General features: G+C 52.2%; 6 protein-coding genes across 6 annotated transcripts; 2 read left to right on the top strand and 4 right to left on the bottom strand.

Annotated features, from left to right (window-relative positions):
* Positions 1-332: 332 nt before the first annotated feature.
* On the bottom strand, positions 333-4,406 carry QC762_506770 (uncharacterized protein; the record flags this gene model as incomplete). Its single annotated transcript, XM_062891098.1, has 8 exons — positions 3,654-4,406; positions 3,573-3,606; positions 3,271-3,509; positions 3,013-3,214; positions 2,783-2,953; positions 2,509-2,725; positions 2,323-2,451; positions 333-2,222 (listed from the first exon to the last, which is right to left on the bottom strand). Exons 1-8 carry the CDS (start codon positions 4,132-4,134, stop codon positions 333-335), a joined length of 3,363 nt encoding a protein of 1,120 aa, XP_062742429.1. The 5' UTR covers positions 4,135-4,406.
* A 250-nt stretch (positions 4,407-4,656) lies between these two features.
* On the top strand, positions 4,657-5,875 carry QC762_506780 (putative secondary metabolism biosynthetic enzyme; the record flags this gene model as incomplete). Its single annotated transcript, XM_062891099.1, has 3 exons — positions 4,657-4,821; positions 4,881-5,281; positions 5,344-5,875. 3 exons carry the CDS (start codon positions 4,657-4,659, stop codon positions 5,873-5,875), a joined length of 1,098 nt encoding a protein of 365 aa, XP_062742428.1.
* A 664-nt stretch (positions 5,876-6,539) lies between these two features.
* On the bottom strand, positions 6,540-8,203 carry QC762_506790 (uncharacterized protein; the record flags this gene model as incomplete). Its single annotated transcript, XM_062891100.1, has 3 exons — positions 7,733-8,203; positions 7,288-7,647; positions 6,540-7,223 (listed from the first exon to the last, which is right to left on the bottom strand). The coding sequence occupies exons 2-3, from the start codon at positions 7,600-7,602 to the stop codon at positions 6,540-6,542; spliced, it is 999 nt and encodes a 332-aa protein (XP_062742427.1). The 5' UTR covers positions 7,603-7,647; positions 7,733-8,203.
* A 236-nt stretch (positions 8,204-8,439) lies between these two features.
* QC762_506800 (uncharacterized protein) lies at positions 8,440-10,368 on the bottom strand. Its single transcript, XM_062891101.1, has 2 exons — positions 9,750-10,368; positions 8,440-9,695 (listed from the first exon to the last, which is right to left on the bottom strand). The coding sequence occupies exons 1-2, from the start codon at positions 9,890-9,892 to the stop codon at positions 8,621-8,623; spliced, it is 1,218 nt and encodes a 405-aa protein (XP_062742426.1). The 5' UTR covers positions 9,893-10,368; the 3' UTR covers positions 8,440-8,620.
* A 1,693-nt stretch (positions 10,369-12,061) lies between these two features.
* QC762_506810 (uncharacterized protein) lies at positions 12,062-12,843 on the bottom strand (the record flags this gene model as incomplete). Its single annotated transcript, XM_062891102.1, has 3 exons — positions 12,062-12,347; positions 12,399-12,530; positions 12,611-12,843. 3 exons carry the CDS (start codon positions 12,841-12,843, stop codon positions 12,062-12,064), a joined length of 651 nt encoding a protein of 216 aa, XP_062742425.1.
* A 1,406-nt stretch (positions 12,844-14,249) lies between these two features.
* On the top strand, positions 14,250-16,420 carry QC762_506820 (uncharacterized protein). The gene is made up of 2 exons (XM_062891103.1): positions 14,250-14,617; positions 14,685-16,420. Exons 1-2 carry the CDS (start codon positions 14,546-14,548, stop codon positions 16,080-16,082), a joined length of 1,470 nt encoding a protein of 489 aa, XP_062742424.1. The 5' UTR covers positions 14,250-14,545; the 3' UTR covers positions 16,083-16,420.
* Positions 16,421-17,100: the final 680 nt, after the last annotated feature.

The following is a 17,100-nucleotide window of genomic DNA, read 5'->3' as shown; positions in this document are numbered from 1 at the left end:
AACCAAGCAGTTGCCCCCTTGGGTACAGACCACCTTTTCGCTGTTCCCTATAAAACCCGTAGTGGGTGTCCGCTCCCACAGGCATCTCAGACCTTGCTCTTTTTACCGGCGCCGCAATATTCCACAAATTGCAGAAAGCCAAGATGGGCCTCTATATGCAGGTAGGCTCACATGCTAAAGCCCTCCGAGAACTGCGTCATATCACGCCAGGCATGGTCAAACGCAGTTGGGCTCTTGCTTCACATTTACCGTTCAATTCCACTCTATATTACCTCAGAACCATACTTGACTAAATACCTACTATACGTGAAATCACTGCGAAAAACAAACCCTCAGTAAACATCACAAACATACCTCCCATCTCCCTTGATCCCCTCCAACCACTCCTCTACCTCTCTCTCACCCCCCTGTCCCGACTTCTCCTCCCAAATCCTCCTCCAAACCTCTCCAGCACTCCTCCCAAGTCTAGCAGCACTCCCACAAGTGAAAACCCTGCCCCCCTTCTCAACCACTTCCCACATCCTATCCCGTTCTTCCCACAAAGCATCAGTGACATACCTCCCCTTCTTCCCCCCCGGCCGAGAAAAACACGGCACGACCCTGACCACCCCCCCTCTCTCCCACCTTTCCAGCTCCTCCTTGTACAAATAATCCTTTTCCTCATCCCTACACCCAAAGAAGAGGACCGCCTCGCCGAACTCCCCACCTTGCTTCATCAGCTCGGCTCGCTCTTGGAGAAGACCCCTCATGGGGGCAATCCCGCTGCCTGCCGCAACCATGACGATTGGTTTGGAGATGTCTTTTGGGAGCTGAAACGGCAGTGTTGTGGGACGGACAAGACAAGATATCTCATCCCCTATCTTGCGGGAGGAGAGGTAGGATGAGGCAACGCCGTTGAATGTTCCGTGACCGCTCAAGGCAGGGGATTGGAACAGGTCAAACGTGATGGATGCGACGAGGCCAGACTGGAGTGTTCCCGAGGACTGGGAGAGGGGAGAAGACGAAATGCTGTACACCCTTGGTGCAAGGGGAGGGAGGAGATCGATAAAGACTCCAAAAGGGAGGGCCAAGGTAGGGATGGTACTGAGAACATCGAGGACAGAGTGCCGGTTTGTAAGCAGGTCATCATAGGCGGAGTCCTGGGTGAGGTTGAGAAGATGGGCTTTCTCCGGGGAGGAATCTTCCGCGTGGAGGGAGAGCGTGAGGAGCTGGCGTTTGGTGATGGGTGCGGCGAGCTCGACACGTTGTCTTAAAAAGTGCTCTATTGCCATTGGTTGGGATGGTAGGAAATCCTTCTTGGAGGATTGAACTGTCATGGTGTCTGCTGGGCTGAGACTGAAACGGGCCATGGTTCGGTGAACGGACTCGGTGGAGTTGCGGCCTTGAACAACGAGGTAGTCTCCCGCTCGGTAGTGGCAGCCAGGAGGAAGACGAACGTCGACGTGGTATTTCGCTGGTCTCACCAAGGTATCAGCCAGTTGGCGGATGGCGGCAATGGTCCCAACGCCCATTTGATCACCGCCTAGAACGCTGGGAAGAGTCTTGAGGTTATGGCGTTCGATGCTCACTTCGACGCCTGCCTGTGCCTTGTGGGCTTTGTCAGCCGACACTCCTGAGAGGGCCAGGCACAGCTCTTCTTCCCAGGTTTCCCACGGTCCAACAAGGTCTTGCTTTACGTTTCCATAACCTGTTTCGACTAGGCGCTCGGCACCGAGGCTCTCAAGCGTGTCGTCAATGAGCTTGGGAATCTTGTAAAAGGTATTCACCCAATCAGAATTACCTAATGCGAACACAGCATATTTGACGCCTGAGAGCTTGGTGCCATTGCTGGAAAGTTGCTCAAGCCACTTGACAAACTTCTTGGCGTTGTCCGGAGGTCGTCCGTCGTAGGAGGGTGTGATGATGATACAGGGCCGATCCGTGGGCAGACTGTCAGTGGCAGAGTCCAACGTCCTCACATCGTCAACCGCGAGCCCAAAGTCGGGGGCGATGCGCGAAAGCGATTGCATCAGACTCTCGGCGGTCCCCATGTTGCCGCCAAACAAGACGGTGAGGGACTTCTTGGGAGTGTTGCTGTCGGTTTGTGGTGTAACGTTTTGTCTTGTCTTGGTGGCAGCCTTCTTTGGCTGGGAGCCGCCGCCAGGGATACCACTCAAGGAAGTTTTTCCCGACCGCCTTTTCGCTCGTATCTTGAAGTCAATACATTTCAAAGCCATTTGACCCTGTTGTCAGGTTAGCCAGCTAATCACCTCTTTGAGTAGAAAGAAAGGGAGAAAATAGACAAGCCCAAGAAGCCAGGTTGGAAAGGACAACAATACGCACTTTGAGCTCCAAAATGTAGTTGGGGTCTGCCTTTTCAACGTCAAATCTTTGTAGGACCATGGCTACATTGATGAGAATTTCTTGCTCCGCAAATCCACGTCCAATGCACGCTCGCTGGCCATCGCCGAACTGAAAAGGTTGTAATGTCAGTATTGTACCGTTACCGGGAACATGGCTCCGACTCACCGGCTTCCAGGAATTAGGTGGTAACGCCTGGAAATTCCTGTCCAGCATCCTTTCCGGTTTGAACTCATCTGAATCAGCACCCCAGACGACGGGGTCTCTATGGAAATGCCTCCAGACGCCCGACACCATCTGACCCTTTCTGACAAAGTACTTTCCTCCCAAGACTGTATCCTTGACTGCAAACCTCGTGAGCAAACTGCTGGGGTGCTGGATACGTCTAGAAGTGGGTTAGTTGAAGCAATATGGGACAGAGTGTAAGGGGGGGTTTTCTTACAACGCTTCCTTGATGCACGCATCGAGGTATTTCAACTTGGGCAGCATCTCGTATGTGAGAACCTTGTCACCGACAACCTCATCCACCTCCTGCTGGGCCTTGGCCATGGTCTCCGGGTACGTACACAAAAGGTAGTAGATAAAGCTCAAGGTTGCCGAGGTTGTCTCGTATCTAATAGAAGCTGTCAGTACATGTCTGTCAAAGGATTGGTCGATATATTGCAGACTCACCCAGCGCCGAGGAAGGTTGGGATCTGGTACTCGATATTCTCTCGCGTGAGCTTCTCTCCCGTCTCCCTATCAACGCCGTGGATCATCAGATTGAGCAGATCATTTGCCTCTGATTTTGGGTTGTCAATCCGGTCTTGGATGATCTTCTTGCACAGCTCCTTCATCTTGGCGATATTCTCCTGACGGTGCTGTTCCTCTTTGTCTGAATGACGGGATTAGCATGGGTCTGCTAGAGTTTCTCTGACGGGCCATACTTACAGTAGAACTGATTGAGGATCTCTGGCCTATTCGCTCGCCTCCCCGATTCGACAATGGCTTCCTTGAGCTGGGTCATGAAAGGGTGATGATCCGCAGTGTAGAACTCGTTGAACCGGTAACCGAAAGCACAGAGCCCAACGGTGTCGAATGCCAGTCTCGCCATGTCGTCGATGCATTCGATTTCGTGATCTGGGCCAAATCTGTCCCACTTCATCACAAGCTGCGCCGAAAGATCTTGCCTGTTGGGATGAAGACATTAGAAAGAGGTCACCCAAAAATATCAAGCAGCACAGGACACTTACATGTCATCAAACATCTTGCTCAACCCCAGCGATCCTTTCCGATGTTAGCCCCAGCCCCGTCAAAGACTTTGACAAACTCACCAAAGATCGGCACCAGCAGCCTATGAGCCTTCCACCAAGCCTTGTCCGTTGACTCGGCAGAAAACAAACCATCCCCAAACACCGGTCTCATCTCCTTGTGCAGTCGATGAGTAAACTTGCTGAACCGTTCGTCATCCGCCATCTCGTTTACCAGCTCTCGGCTACCGACAAACACCCGGGGGTAGGCCATCCCGAGGTCAAGCTGGAATATCTCTCCATACTGGTCCATCAGCTTCCAGAACGACTTGACAGGCAGGTCAGGGTCGAGATCCGGGGCGTGACCCAGCAGGCCGAAGTAATGGCCATGCTTTGGAGACGGAATTTTGAGGAGCTTGGAGTGGTCGATTATTTCCGCTTCTTGGATCTTTTGGGGGTTCTTGGGTGTGTCGAGTGCTTGGCCTGGGTACAGAGCTGGGCAGAGAGCCAGGTTGGCCTCCTTGTCCACTGCAACGGGGCAGGTTAGGATTTCAGTTGCCGCCATTGGTGTTTGGATTGCCAGAATTAACAGAAATGATTCTGTTATTCTGAAAGGCTATGATAATTCAAGCCGCTGCCGGAAATTGGGTGCTGGAGGATAGGATATGCTAGATTCCCGTCACCGCCGAGGACACCCTGCTGCGGTGGGTCTCTGCAGAAATAGGTAAGCAACATCACCGCAGATTCGATGGAGCCATCGAAATTCGGCTGTTGAGAGTGAAGTCTTGGCTCGGCGGTTGGATTGATAAATATTTCGGGCCCTTCTGTTCGGCGTTGTGTTCGGTGATTTTGCTTCGTGCAATGCGCCGAGACAGCGCAAATGCGGCGGCAGGACAGGCCCGATAGTCTGGCTCACCCGATCTGGTTAACGGTTAATATGCTGTGGAACACCAGTTTAAAGCAAGGCGTCTGACGGCATTGTTGCAACGGGTTGTTTGACATCTTGAAAGCTGATAATCTGGACAATTTAATCATCTACCCCACCCCTTTGATCCAACTTCATTCCACCTAACCAACACTCACAATCATGCCCTCGTTGAACGCAGAGCTCTCCCTGCCAAGGACACAGACAGCGATTATTGCTCAGGGACCTGGGAAACTCGCCATTCAGCACGATGTCGCAGTGCCGACGCTCGCACCCGACATGGCAATCGGTTTGTTTACCCTCGTCGCCTCCTCTCCCATACCCACCGTAATCTAACCTTGGCAGTGAAAACGGCCGCGGTGGCGATCAACCCAGCAGATGCCAAGATGCTCGATTACAGCCCAGCTCAGGGAGCTATTCATGGTTATGACTTTGCAGGCACCATTGTTGCCCTCGGGAAAGACGCTCCTGCGCATCTCTCAGTCGGGGATAGGGTCGCCGGCATGGTTTTTGGCGGCAATTCAAACGTCAAAACCATTGGGGGGTTCTCTCAATACGTGGGAGCAATGGCGGATCTTCTACTCAGACTTCCCGACGACATGAGCTTCGAGGAGGGTGCTAGCTTGGGAACCGGTGTTGCCACCGCAACGCTATCGTTGTTTGACAGACTTCGTGTACCTGCCACTCTGGACGACCTCCGCAGAGGTGAGCCAAAGCAAGGAGAATTTGTTCTTGTTGCTGGAGGCAGCACGGCGTCTGGAACCAGAGCCATTCAACTTCTGAAGAAGTAAGTTCGGTCCCCATCATCTCTTTAGAGTCTCCGCTGACCATTCCTCTTCCTTTCACTAGTGCGGGCCTCAGACCAATCGCATCATGCTCCCCTTCCAACTTTGCCCTTGTTGAGCGGTTCGGTGCCGAAAAGGTCTTTGACTACCACTCCCCAACATGTGCTCAAGAGATCCGCGAGTACACCCGCAACGAGCTCGAGTATGCTCTCGACTGCGTCTCACAGGCCGACACTACCAAGCTTTGCTTCGAATCAATCGGGCGTGCTGGCGGTCGCTATGTTTCTCTTGAACCGTTCAGAGATACTGTAGCGCAGACGCGGGCTCTGACGATTGAGCCGTCGTGGGTGATGGTTCTCAGCATCTTCGGAATCAAGGTGGGTTTGGAGGGTGAATACGGACGAGAGGCAACTCCGGAGGATAGAAGGTTTGGCGCTCAGGCATTCGCTGCTGTGCAAAGCTTACTGGACGGGGGTAAGATTCAAGCTCATCCAATCAAGGTGATGCCCGGTGGGTGGGAGGGGGTCATGAAGGGAGTTGATATCATCCGGAGTCAATCGTTGTCAGGTCAGAAAATGGTGTATTCTGTGGTGTGATGACGTATTAGTGGCAAGGATCTCTGTGGAACTTTGGTGGGTATGATGGTATATTTAGCAGCGTTATTTCACCTTGATGTATGTATTCTTTTGGGTAAATTTGGACGTGGTGTCACCTCCAAACACCCGGCTCAAACAGGGTGCTTTTACCTGGGGCGAACCTTTACGGAGCCTCCTTGTTATCTTACCAGCGCCCCCCTCCCTACAACATAGTAAAAGACGTTTAAATTATCATCTAAGGCCGCTGAATCATCTCTTAAGGCTTACCTTTTTCTTCACGCCTCTTAACTATTCTTTAAAGCCTGTTAACTCTCTTTTAGGGCCTTTGGTGTAACCCTTAAGGCCTCTTAACTATCTTTTAAAGCTCATTAAATATGCTTTACAGGGTATTCCATAAAGGCTCTCTCTTCTTCCAAAGCTTCACTGCATATCCTCGAATCACAGGGCGACTGGGATCACTCGAGTGGTAGGAAATTCATTCATCTCAACACTGCAGGGTGTCTTCCCCTTCATCAAAGGTTCTTCATTGGACTTTCTTTGGCCTTCACTGATTGAATGGTGCAAGTTCCTTTTTCATTGAAATGTCATAAAACGTCTTTGTTAACTTAAACATGTCCCTTTCCTTGGAACCCTCAACCTCGCCCAATAATTCGGCCTTCTCCACTCAATGAGCAAACACTTCTCCCCTCACCACCTCTTCGGTCTTCTTCCCCTTCATCAAGCTAAACTGGCTCCTAAACCTCTTGACCAGCAAATCAGCCACCGTCTCATCCCCGGCCGCGCCCTCTCCCTTCCCATCAATAAACGGGTTCGTGGCATCCAAGTCCCCGTGCCAGAACGTCGCACAGCTGATCCTCTCTTCCTCACCCTTGTTGATAACCCTGTGCTTCGCACTCTGGTACACGCCCCCGGACCAGCCAGCAATCATATCACCAGCGTTGATCACCAAAACATTCTCCAGCGCAGGCACAGGAATCCACTCCCCCTTGTGCTCGACCTCCAGCCCATTTCGTCCAGCCTCTTGCAGGAGAACTGTGACGCCACCAAAATCGGTGTGGGCACCTACACCGAACTGGCCCGGCAAGGTAGACGAAAAGGGAGGATACCGAATCATCTTCATCATCACGACAGGCTTCTTGGTGAACTGGGAGAGCAGCTCCCCCGGGTGACCAAGTCCCTGGATGAGAAGCTGCCAGATCTCCCTGCCCAGCCGGTTCGTCTCCTGATAGTACGACCAGACCGGGTCGCGGAACTCGGCCTCGGGGACCAGCTCAGGCGAAGGCCAAATGTTTGGGCCGTGGAACCCAGGAGGCTCAATCTTTTCGGAGGGACGGCCAATGTAGAATGCCTTTTTTTTTTCCGTGTCAACAAAGCGTGTGGAAGAAGGAGGGAGTTGGAAAGGGTGGGCTGACTTCTTTGGCGTCGTGCATCTTGTCTCCAGTCCGGAAGGTATCCCCTGACCCCTCGTACCCCCGACGGCAGGGATTTTTGAGGAAGCTCATGGCCAGTTTGTCTTCCTTGGGGATTCTCATGAGAGTGCGGATCGCCTCAATCAGGGCGTGTTGGGAGGCGAGGGGGATTCCATGGTTGATGACTTGGAAGAAGCCAAACTCGGCGACGGCAGCGCGGACTTGGGCAATGACTGTTGCTTTGGATGACGGGGTGGCGTCTGGGGAGAGGTAAGGGGCGAGGTCGATGAGGGGGAGGATGAGGTCGGCGGAGGGCATTGTGATGTTGGCAGCCGATTCAGTTTCAAGATTGCGGTGTTGATACTGTGGATCAAGACGAGAACGTCAGCTCGAAATCTCCTTTATGTGCTGGAAACGACGTGTTGACGATAAGGTCACCGAGACTGACTGAAGTTGCAATCGTACCACATTACTTTGCTTAATCCTCGTCTGGCTGTTGGAACTAGGTAATTCGGTGCTTTGTTACGCAAGGTGTTATCGGTGGTTTTGCACTTCGGCGACATTGGTGACCCATCCATCAAGTTCAGCTAATCGATCGAGTCGGTCGGTCGGTGCCTCTTCCTCCGTTTCGGCGTGTGTTGTGTGTGTTCGTATACCGTTGCCCAAAACAAAAAAAAAGGAAAAGAGAAAACCAGAACAACAAAAGGAAAAAAAAAGACCCTGCGGTCGATCACAAGGAAGTGGGAGGAAGTATCAGAGTCGACCTGATAGCCGGGCCACATAGGAGATGTGGCCACCACCGATGGGAACGCATTCTGGCTTACACATTGCCGTCCCTTGTAAGGCCTACTATTATGCACAACCTGGAAACATGCGTTTTAGCGACCTGGAATGCCACCACTGGGCAATGCCGTGGATAACACTGCGCTCAACCATTGCCAGGAAGTAGAGACTTCATAACTGACTGCAAATGTGCTCTTACCGTAGCAACTCGTGGGTGTTGCTTCAACAATGCTGGCGTGGTGCCACGTTCATTCTCGCTGGTGGGGGGATTTGAAGGTCTAGATTTGGTAACATAGATCTTAGAAGAACAAGAGATTGTAAAACTGTTTGTATGTTCTCAATCCTCCCTTTTTCTTTGTCGGATCAAGGTCTGGAACATCAAAACCTAGCTGTGAGCAATGGAATTAAAGAGCACTCGGTCCTAAGGGTTGCCCGAAAACTACTCAAGGAGTCGTAATAAACAAAGAGATGTCAAACAATTCCCATTCAATATTTCCAACCCCTTAATTCTAGAACTCCCATCAGTGACGTCATGTAAACAAACCCCCTTCAATTAGCCCCTGGCCGTCAAAACAATCTCCCTTTCCGGCAAAACCCGCGCCTCCTGACCAGCACTCATAACCTTTGCGTTTGCGCTCTTGGTCTTCTGAGCACTCTGTTCACCCCTCGAAGCACGAACAGCCTCCACGCCCCTCTCAAGCATCTCCTTGTTATACTCCTCTACTGCCTTCTTGATAGCGTCAATATCACTCCCATCCACGCCTGCCAGTATCTTGGCCAGCTTCATCGAGTCGATCAGCGCATTATACCCCCCCTCACCACGGAACGGCGTCATGGCATGAGCAGCATCACCAAGCAAAACGACCCGTCCGGCAGGCAGACTCTCCAGCTCAAGATCCCTCCACACATGACTCTCCTGCTTGATCCCGCTTGCGGGCGTGGCCTCGTAGATCTCCCTAAACTTAGGCGGGAGCTTCGCGACAAGGGCCAAAGCGTAATCGAGCTTCTCCTGCTGGGTAGCAGTCTGAAGCCAGTGGTTGGGGTCGGCGACGGTGGGATCGGGCTTCATGAGCATCCAGTAGTGTTTGCCGGAGACGCCGTCGGGGAGGGCGTGGTGCAGACCGCCAAACATCCAGCAGCCGAGGTCAGGGGCGACGTAAATGTAAGCTGAGTGGCCTAGCTCGAGCTGGCGCTTGAAGGCGTCGCCGTGGAGGGTCACCTCGCCAATGATAGCTGCCAGGGGGACCGTCTTGAGGAGGGCCGAGTTGGGAGTCTGGAGCAGTTGCTCGCGGACCACGCTGTTGATGCCGTCCGCTCCGACCAAAATGTCGCCCTTGGCGCTGCTGCCATCTTGGAAGAAGACTTGGACGCCCTGGTCGTTGTGGCTGATGCTCTTGACGTGCTTGTTCCACTGAATGTCGATATTGGTGGAGAGCCACCGGCGGAGACGAAGTCTCTCGGCACGAATGATCGGGTTTTCAGGCGTATCTTGAACACCCACCCTACCTTGGCGGCCGGGATAATACAAGCCAATCTGGCATGGGAGATCGATTGGTTGGAGATGATCAGTCGCTTGCTTCATGTCCGGCATGTCATCCGGAAACGACGCCTTCAAGTCCCCAATGATGCTATGTCCTTTTTTTTAGCACTAAAACGTGGGACTCTCTGAAGAGACAGCGCACCTGTGGATTCCGATGGCCCATCCCTGAAAACGACTGTCCGCAGACTCGTCGCGCTCAAAGACCTCGAACGAGATGCCCTGCTTGCGAAGAGTCTGGGCCAGGCTGAGCCCACCCAAGCCACCGCCCACGATAAGAACATGCATTATGTTTGCTGGTAGAGATGAAAGTCGTAGCAGTGTCTATGGGGACGTAGTAGCGGCTGCGCAGCTGCGGAGATCTGACGGGATGAGCGAGAGGTCTCGGATAGGTAGACTAGGTGAGAGAGCCATGGCGACGAGCCCGCGTCCTTAATGATTCCTCACGGCATCGCTGTCAACCGTGCAGCATTCGGTGATATCCAAAGTGTTGGCTGGCGTCGCCTGGTGTTGAGAGGAGTTGAGATTGAACCACGGGCAGAGTGCCGACCGGGATTCCGATATTGCCGTTGATTGTGGAAATGCGCCGAATGACGAACGAGGCGTGGCTAGGGTTACATCACAGTCTCCTCGCGGTTCGGGTATTTCTTTTTGGCAGAAGCGTGCGGACCCTTTAGACGGCCGTTTACACGGACGCAATCTACTCAGCTCACTGGTCGTTGCCAGATGAGGCGGTTGTATGCTACCCACCCAGTCCCTGATGTCAGTAAAGTCTGTACCATCGAGCCACCTCGATATGAATGCAACACTGACGGCGCCAGCCTTCTACTGCACATACTTGCCATTCATATTGTTGGCTGTAGCATTCTTCGCTTTCCTACATTGGCGTTGTCTGTTTAGAGGGTCTTGGCTTTTTGACCCAGGTTTTGGAACCGAAGGCTGGTGTCGAACGCATGCTGTGCTGTTTGCGATCAGCCACGGTGTCTCAGGGCTTCGGCATATCTAGGTGCCTAGGCATCAGCAACTCCCTATCGAGGTGCGGAACCGTTATAATTCTTAGCGCTCTGCACATGGCGGCTTCAACGGCCCGTACTGGATCTGGCGATGTTTACATCTACACTAGGTGTCTCGGCGCCTAGTGGAGGATGCAAACTGACTCGGGTGAGTGGAAGCCGATGGGCGGACCTGAATCTGTAGCTCTCTTTACCTAACAGAACCCGCTCTTTTACTCGCATGTTTCGGTGACCAGAAGGAGCATGGTTGGCTGTATCGATGCGGGCGCATTGGCAGGGTAGTATTATTGTGGAGACTGGAGAAAAGCAGGGTCCACACAAGAGACCGATCGGGGGAAACATGCCAGAGTGACAATTCCACCCAGAATCCAATGGGAATTCAATTCTCCACCGAGTGCCCATCGTGAAGAGGGATCGTCCTTTCTCGATACCAACCGGTTCGCGCACGTTGTCTCGCCGCGGAGGGGTCATGATAAGCTATCACAACGTCCAAGGTGAGAACCTGGAAGATAGAAAGACCATGTCAGTAGCGTGCTGCGTGTGGTAGCAAAAACAGAGCGGCCAGGCAGAGAGGCCGAATTAGCGAGTGTACCGGAGAATGGCGCCTCCCGCGATGCTATACACTGTCGCGGTGTGGTTCGTGTGGTTGACGTGTCACATCATCTCAAGCAATCGCTGCGATCAAGCTTCGGGCTTGCCCTCGAAGCACGCTAGAAGGATCAACTCAGGGGTTGGTGCACTGGCTGGTCCCCCGCAACCGCTATCGCGCGGGAAGAATTACAAGGGTTCCATCAAGAGTCCGTCAACAAGCAAGACGAGTTTCCTACTGTATTTGGATTCCGTCTGCGGGGGTTTGCTTGAACAAGGCAGGTGTAGGAGACAAGACCTAGCGTCCTTTAGGGCTATCGGAATTCCTGATCCGTGGAGCCACATCCCACTTGTCGTGCACAATGGACTGCATCTCGTCTCCAAAGAGCGACAGACGGCCCCAATATACCTTACCTTTGCAATCACGTAGTTCCGCACCCCTCTTCAGGTGTCCTTTGCAACTCGTATGTACATCTCGTTCTGGAAACTATCTATCTACCTTACCACGAGGTATGCCATGGCACTATTTGTTCTTCATCCAGCAACATTGCAACCTGGGAACTTGACGCGTAACAACTGACACCAATGTGTTCCACCCAAAGCGCTAATGGGCCGCCACCATCGAGACGGACGGTTGAAGAGAGATAAGCCCCCGCGATAGCGTCAGCCGTTGTCCCGTCTGACGCCCAGTACACTAGCCAAGCTACCGCCAAGCTACTTGCCGGCGGCGCTACTCAGGGGTGTTTGCTCCACTGATTTTGCTACACCCCTCCCCGTGTATCATGGGAAACAGGTGCGTCAACCGCTGGATCATATCGTTTATTCATCTAACCAGCATCTCAACTTGCCACCAACCTCATCCCAGGGTGATGCTGGCTGATCCTGCCGAGCCACTGCCGCCGGTAGCAGTATAACCTTCCACAGCCATCACCACATAATCATGACGACCCAATCTCATGCCTCTCTTGGCCCACTCATCAAAGTGCTTCTGCGTTGTGACCGTCCCGCCCACTCGCTTTTCGGAACGCACGCTCCAGTACTGCTGGAAGGTCCTCGTGCCTTCAATGGATGGCTTGTTCACTCGGGTGCTGGTGAAAACCTCAAAAGTGCCCTCATCGATGGTGAAGTTGCCTTTGGATGTCCTGCGGGATGTCAGTCACTATGGTACCAAGAAGGAAATGATAATACTGAACCAGGGCTCATTAGGTGCGAGATCAGCGTAGGACTCAAGAATGTAATATTCGATCAAGGGGTTGCGAGTCCACCCGTAGACGGCTAGGTAGCCTGGTCCGGTGGCGTTGTATGTCCCGCTATATTTGATAGTCCTAATAAGTAAGGTAGAGTATGTTAGTAAGAAGCCCTAGGGATTGAATGGTCAGGAAGCCACATGTAGCTAGGTACATACCTAGCCCCGCCACCACTCCAGCCCTTGCCACAGACGAAGCCACCTCTCGAGTTCCAGTTTGCCGAGAAGGAACCTCCCTGGCCGTTGGAACATCTAATGTTGGAGCCGCCTTCAGACCAGTTTTGGAAGTAGTAGCCCTGTCGTCCTTGGACCCCTTTAGCGTCAGGTTGGGGTGCGCCCAAGCCTGCTTGAAGGAGACCCAGCGCGACGAGAAACGAGGAGATCTGAACCATTGTGACCTTTTTGTTATCAACAAAATGGGTGACAAAAAAGAAATGCCATCTTTCAACTCCACAGGGAGAACCACGTCGCTGCTTTTATACATCAAAAAGAAGTGGCCATATGCCTATCGATCTACCCACCTTCTCTCCCTCTGCCGAAGATCTCTACGATCAAAAGATTGTTCAGTACGACGACATCCAGGGTCTGCCCGACAACATCAACATCGACTGGCTCCCTGTCGTCCGAGTCCAACATTAACAACAAGCTTTGCTCGACGGGGTCCTGCTATGCGACGTTGCAAGGCGGCTTTTAGCCTGAAGATCTCCCACTCCTGGTGCGCTGAATGAGCGTGATCAGCAGGTATCTCGGCCGGATGCGGAAATATCTGGGGTATAACATGTCAACTGCCGGTGTGCCCTATATAGGGTGCAATATCGCCATTGTCTGGGGTACATATTTCCTCTAATATATCATGCACGTCAGGTGAAAATCTCCAATTGATATCCGCACCAGTCATTGAGCTTTGCGCCGAGAGATTGCCGACTTGAGACCATGGGCTGGAGACAGGTGAACGGATTGGACTTTCGGTCGACAAGACTAGAATAGACACTTAAAAGCGGTATGCGAGCAGATGTTTCCTCCTAGAAGCCCACCCTCAATATAGAATAGTTGAGACACACAAGTAGGTTAACATGCATTATAGTGTAAATAATACCTGAAGAGATTTTTATTACGCTTTCAAAGATACTTAACAACCTTTTAAAGGTGGTTAATACCCTTTAAAAGATAGTAAATAGACCTTAAAAGATAATTAATAAGCCTTAAAAGATAGTTGATAGGCAATAAAAGATAGTTCATAGGCCATAAAAGACAGTGCATAGATAGACCTTGAAAGATGGTTAACAATTATTTTGTGGGCAGGGTGATGTCGTGTTCCCTTGAGCCTGATAGTCCAGTCTCTTCCCACAAAGTCCCGGGTTGTTAGCAGTTCCATATCCTGTGGCCGACCAACAAAAGTTAGCTGGACATCTCTTTCCACACATAGAGAGTGCAATGAAGCTTAACCCGAGCTGCATTCCGTGTCAGGTTTAGCCTTTGAAGGCCACAAGGAAAGAATAGCAAAGACATTTTCACAACCAATGAAGTTGGAGGAGATTGTATAGATTTTCAAAGTGTCACGACAATCAATAGCCGCCAAAAACACCAAAAAAATCCCTTGCGATCACTGCCATATTAATCTTGATGTCGCATGCAAAATGTCATGTTGCATTGTTTAATCGGGGTATGCAACTATTGTGTATGGATTTGCATGGGCTACGACAGAAGTGGGACAGGGTGCGGGACCAGAGGGCAGAGGGGTGGCACTATCCAAGACCCCTAACATGTTTCTCTTGCAATCGCCAGTTCTAACCACATCGAAATGTACACCCGCTGCAGATATACCAGAGAGATCAGTGAAGTCCATCTTGGCAACAACATGGTCAGAAACAGGCCTTGGCATTGTCACGGTACCTGGGACGCGGGAAAGGCGAGTGCGATACCTTGAGTACCCCAAAAGACTGATGACGCTCGAAAATTTAATAGTTGCTTTCGATCCGCATTCTTGATTCCGCTACAAAGTCACCATCAGCTAAGTTTTACTTGGGGCGCCATTCATGTTTAAATTAGACCTCACCTCAACCACTTCCCTCCGTCCTCACCAGAGCTACAACAATGGCCCCCTCATCGAATACCAGTCCTGCTCCGTTGCCGCGACGATTATCGTGTGACCGTTGCCATTACCAGGTGAGTGTCCGGTGAAGGGTCAAGATTAACAACCCAGGCCGACCAACTGATCGTGGCCCCCCCGCAGAAGTTGAGATGCACACGAACCGGGGACAGCCAAACGAGTACTTGCAACCGCTGCATTCGACAGAACGCACAATGTGTTTACAGCTCCAGTCTTCCCAAAGGAAGACCGAGCATGTACCGTCTAGCAAACGAGCGTCGCCCTCCAGCGAGCCCGAAGACCGCCTCTTCCACTACGAGCTTCGCCAGTTCCGATGTCCCACCTGCTGCGAAGACGGATGGGGCTGAAATAGCAGAGAACAGCATGCAGATTAGCGAGTCTTCCACCGCAAACGACGACATTGATCAGCTGCTAGCTGGAACCATTGGCCCATCCTGGATGCACCCGATGGAATGGAACGACATGCAGATCGATACATGTAGTGGAGATGAGTTCTTGAACCTGCTCCACCACAATCCGCCAACACCGCCGTCGGCCTGTTTCACAGGTTCCCAAACACCCATGTTTGAGCTCTTTGAGAGTGCCACCACCATTGCAAAGAGTGACCCCGATGTGGGAATTGCCCAGCTGTCTCAGCTAAGCACACGTCTATATCCAATTCACAGGAGGAGTTGTAGCTTGGCAGAGACAGCAGGATCATCTGGCCAGATGAGCCCAGACATGGGCCAACAACACAAGACCCAAGCTTTGATCGACGATAATGCTTTCATAGTGGTCGCCAAATGGCTGGTTCAGGGCGTATCAACCAACATGGACATCCTCTTTCGTGCAGGCGATCACCGTCTCCACAACCCGAACATCAACCCGGCGCTTCAGTCGGAGCCCCCCACTACGGGTGAGACTCTGAACGACCTTTTTGCAGCCTCCCACCACCTTCTCGAAATCTTGAGACTGCTGCAGTCCAACGTTACAGGCGGGAACAGCAACGACATGGACGTTGCCGCAGCACCAGCGGGAGCAACCGACTTTTGGAGAAGCATCACCCCGCAGTCGACAGACAGCAACGATGGCACGGCTGGCTTTGGCGAGGGGTCCAAGCCGGTCCCGACGACCTCGGCCCCTTCCTTCAGCCATGGTCGTCCGTCGTCGTCCAGCGAGTACTCGTCGACAGTTGTCAGACACTTGGTCATCGCCTGCCACACCCTCCTTCTCAACATCTACATTGCCGTGCTCATCGCTCTGCAGCACGACGTGGACCTCCGGAATTCCTCTCTTCCTGCCGAAGCAGCAGCCTTTGCGGACATGCGCCTGGTTCTCGTGGTCCAGCTTTGCTCTTACCTGATCAAGCGCCAGCACCAAGCCGTCGACGTTTATCTTTCTTTTCCCAACACCCTCACGCAAAGTGTTGAACCGAACAGCCCCTCTTCCAACACCGCCAGCGGCAATGGGGAGGTGAGAAGCGACCTGGAGCTGGAAGTTCAGCAACGACTGTCGAAATTGAGACAGACACTCCGGATCTAAACAGGATGGAAACAATCAAGCATTTATACACCGGGCATGCAGGACTTGAAACCCAGACGGAAGAGGAGCATGATCTCTCCAAGAGTCGGGGACATTGGAACACGGATGTCGGAGCTGTCTATCCTGCCCAGTCCGACCAGTGTTGTAGTATCGTTGGCGGCCAAAAGGCGTGTGTGTGTGGAATGTGATGCGCTCCACTCACGGATGGAGGCCTTAACAGAGGAAGGTCACTTTGGGTGGTGTTGTTGGTGTCTATGTACATAGAATTCTTAGACAGAATATATTTGTCACTGATAAAAAGCATGAAGCTGGCAACCGATTGGTGTCTTGCCAATCTATCCATCCATGAAAGGTGATCTCCCGTGTCTTGGTGCTCCTGTTCCACTGATGATTCTTGGCGATAGAGTGCCATCACGGTAGATTGATGGTCCGTAGATGCAGCTCAGTTTGCATTCGACTTAAACACTCATTTGCAACATTTTCGAAGCTGAGGCTTTCAAAATGAGAATGGCCAGACACGCGATTGCTTCATGATGTCATCCCCCACATCATGAATTTCCTTCACGGGTATCAATATCAGCAAATACATAGCGCAATGCCCCATCTCGATGGGATTTTGGGATCGACATTTGATTTTCCTATCGTGGCAGGTGCGAATACCCCCGAACCTGACGTTGCGTATTCGGTTGATAGCGGAGGACGGGAGAGATGCATGTGTCCCATTTGGACTGCATACATATACCTGCATCTGAAGTGCATAATGCGGGGGGACAAGCAAAAGTCACCGAACTTCGGTGATGTCTTTGTCAGGAATGCCAAGTCAGCCCCTGGAACCCCTATTCTCCGGTAAACAACCCGAACAAGCAGCCGCATCAACAAGCCGAACAAAGCCACCATACCAGAGACAACATTTTTCGGGTTCCGGCTTGTCGGTGCCTACAAGACAGGGGTGGGTATCTCGGAGATAAGGATATGTTCTCGAAGGGTTCGGTCGGTCGGTCAGTCGGTAGCTTGATCC

Source organism: Podospora pseudocomata, chromosome 5 (genome assembly GCF_035222375.1).
Source record: "Podospora pseudocomata strain CBS 415.72m chromosome 5, whole genome shotgun sequence".
In the NCBI taxonomy this organism is placed as follows: Eukaryota; Fungi; Ascomycota; class Sordariomycetes; order Sordariales; family Podosporaceae; genus Podospora; species Podospora pseudocomata.
Note: the sequence above shows the minus strand (reverse complement) of the source record. Positions and strands in the feature narration are given on the sequence as shown.

Bases quoted from the DNA above. Each gene is read 5' to 3' on its own strand.
- QC762_506820 (XM_062891103.1), top strand. From the start codon at position 14,546: ATGGCCCCCTCATCGAATACCAGTCCTGCTCCGTTGCCGCGACGATTA. The intron at 14,618-14,684 runs GTGAGTGTCCGG...GCCCCCCCGCAG, and splicing joins GTGACCGTTGCCATTACCAG to AAGTTGAGATGCACACGAAC.
- QC762_506800 (XM_062891101.1), bottom strand. From the start codon at position 9,892: ATGCATGTTCTTATCGTGGGCGGTGGCTTGGGTGGGCTCAGCCTGGCC. The intron at 9,696-9,749 runs GTGCGCTGTCTC...AAAAGGACATAG, and splicing joins TGGGCCATCGGAATCCACAG to CATCATTGGGGACTTGAAGG.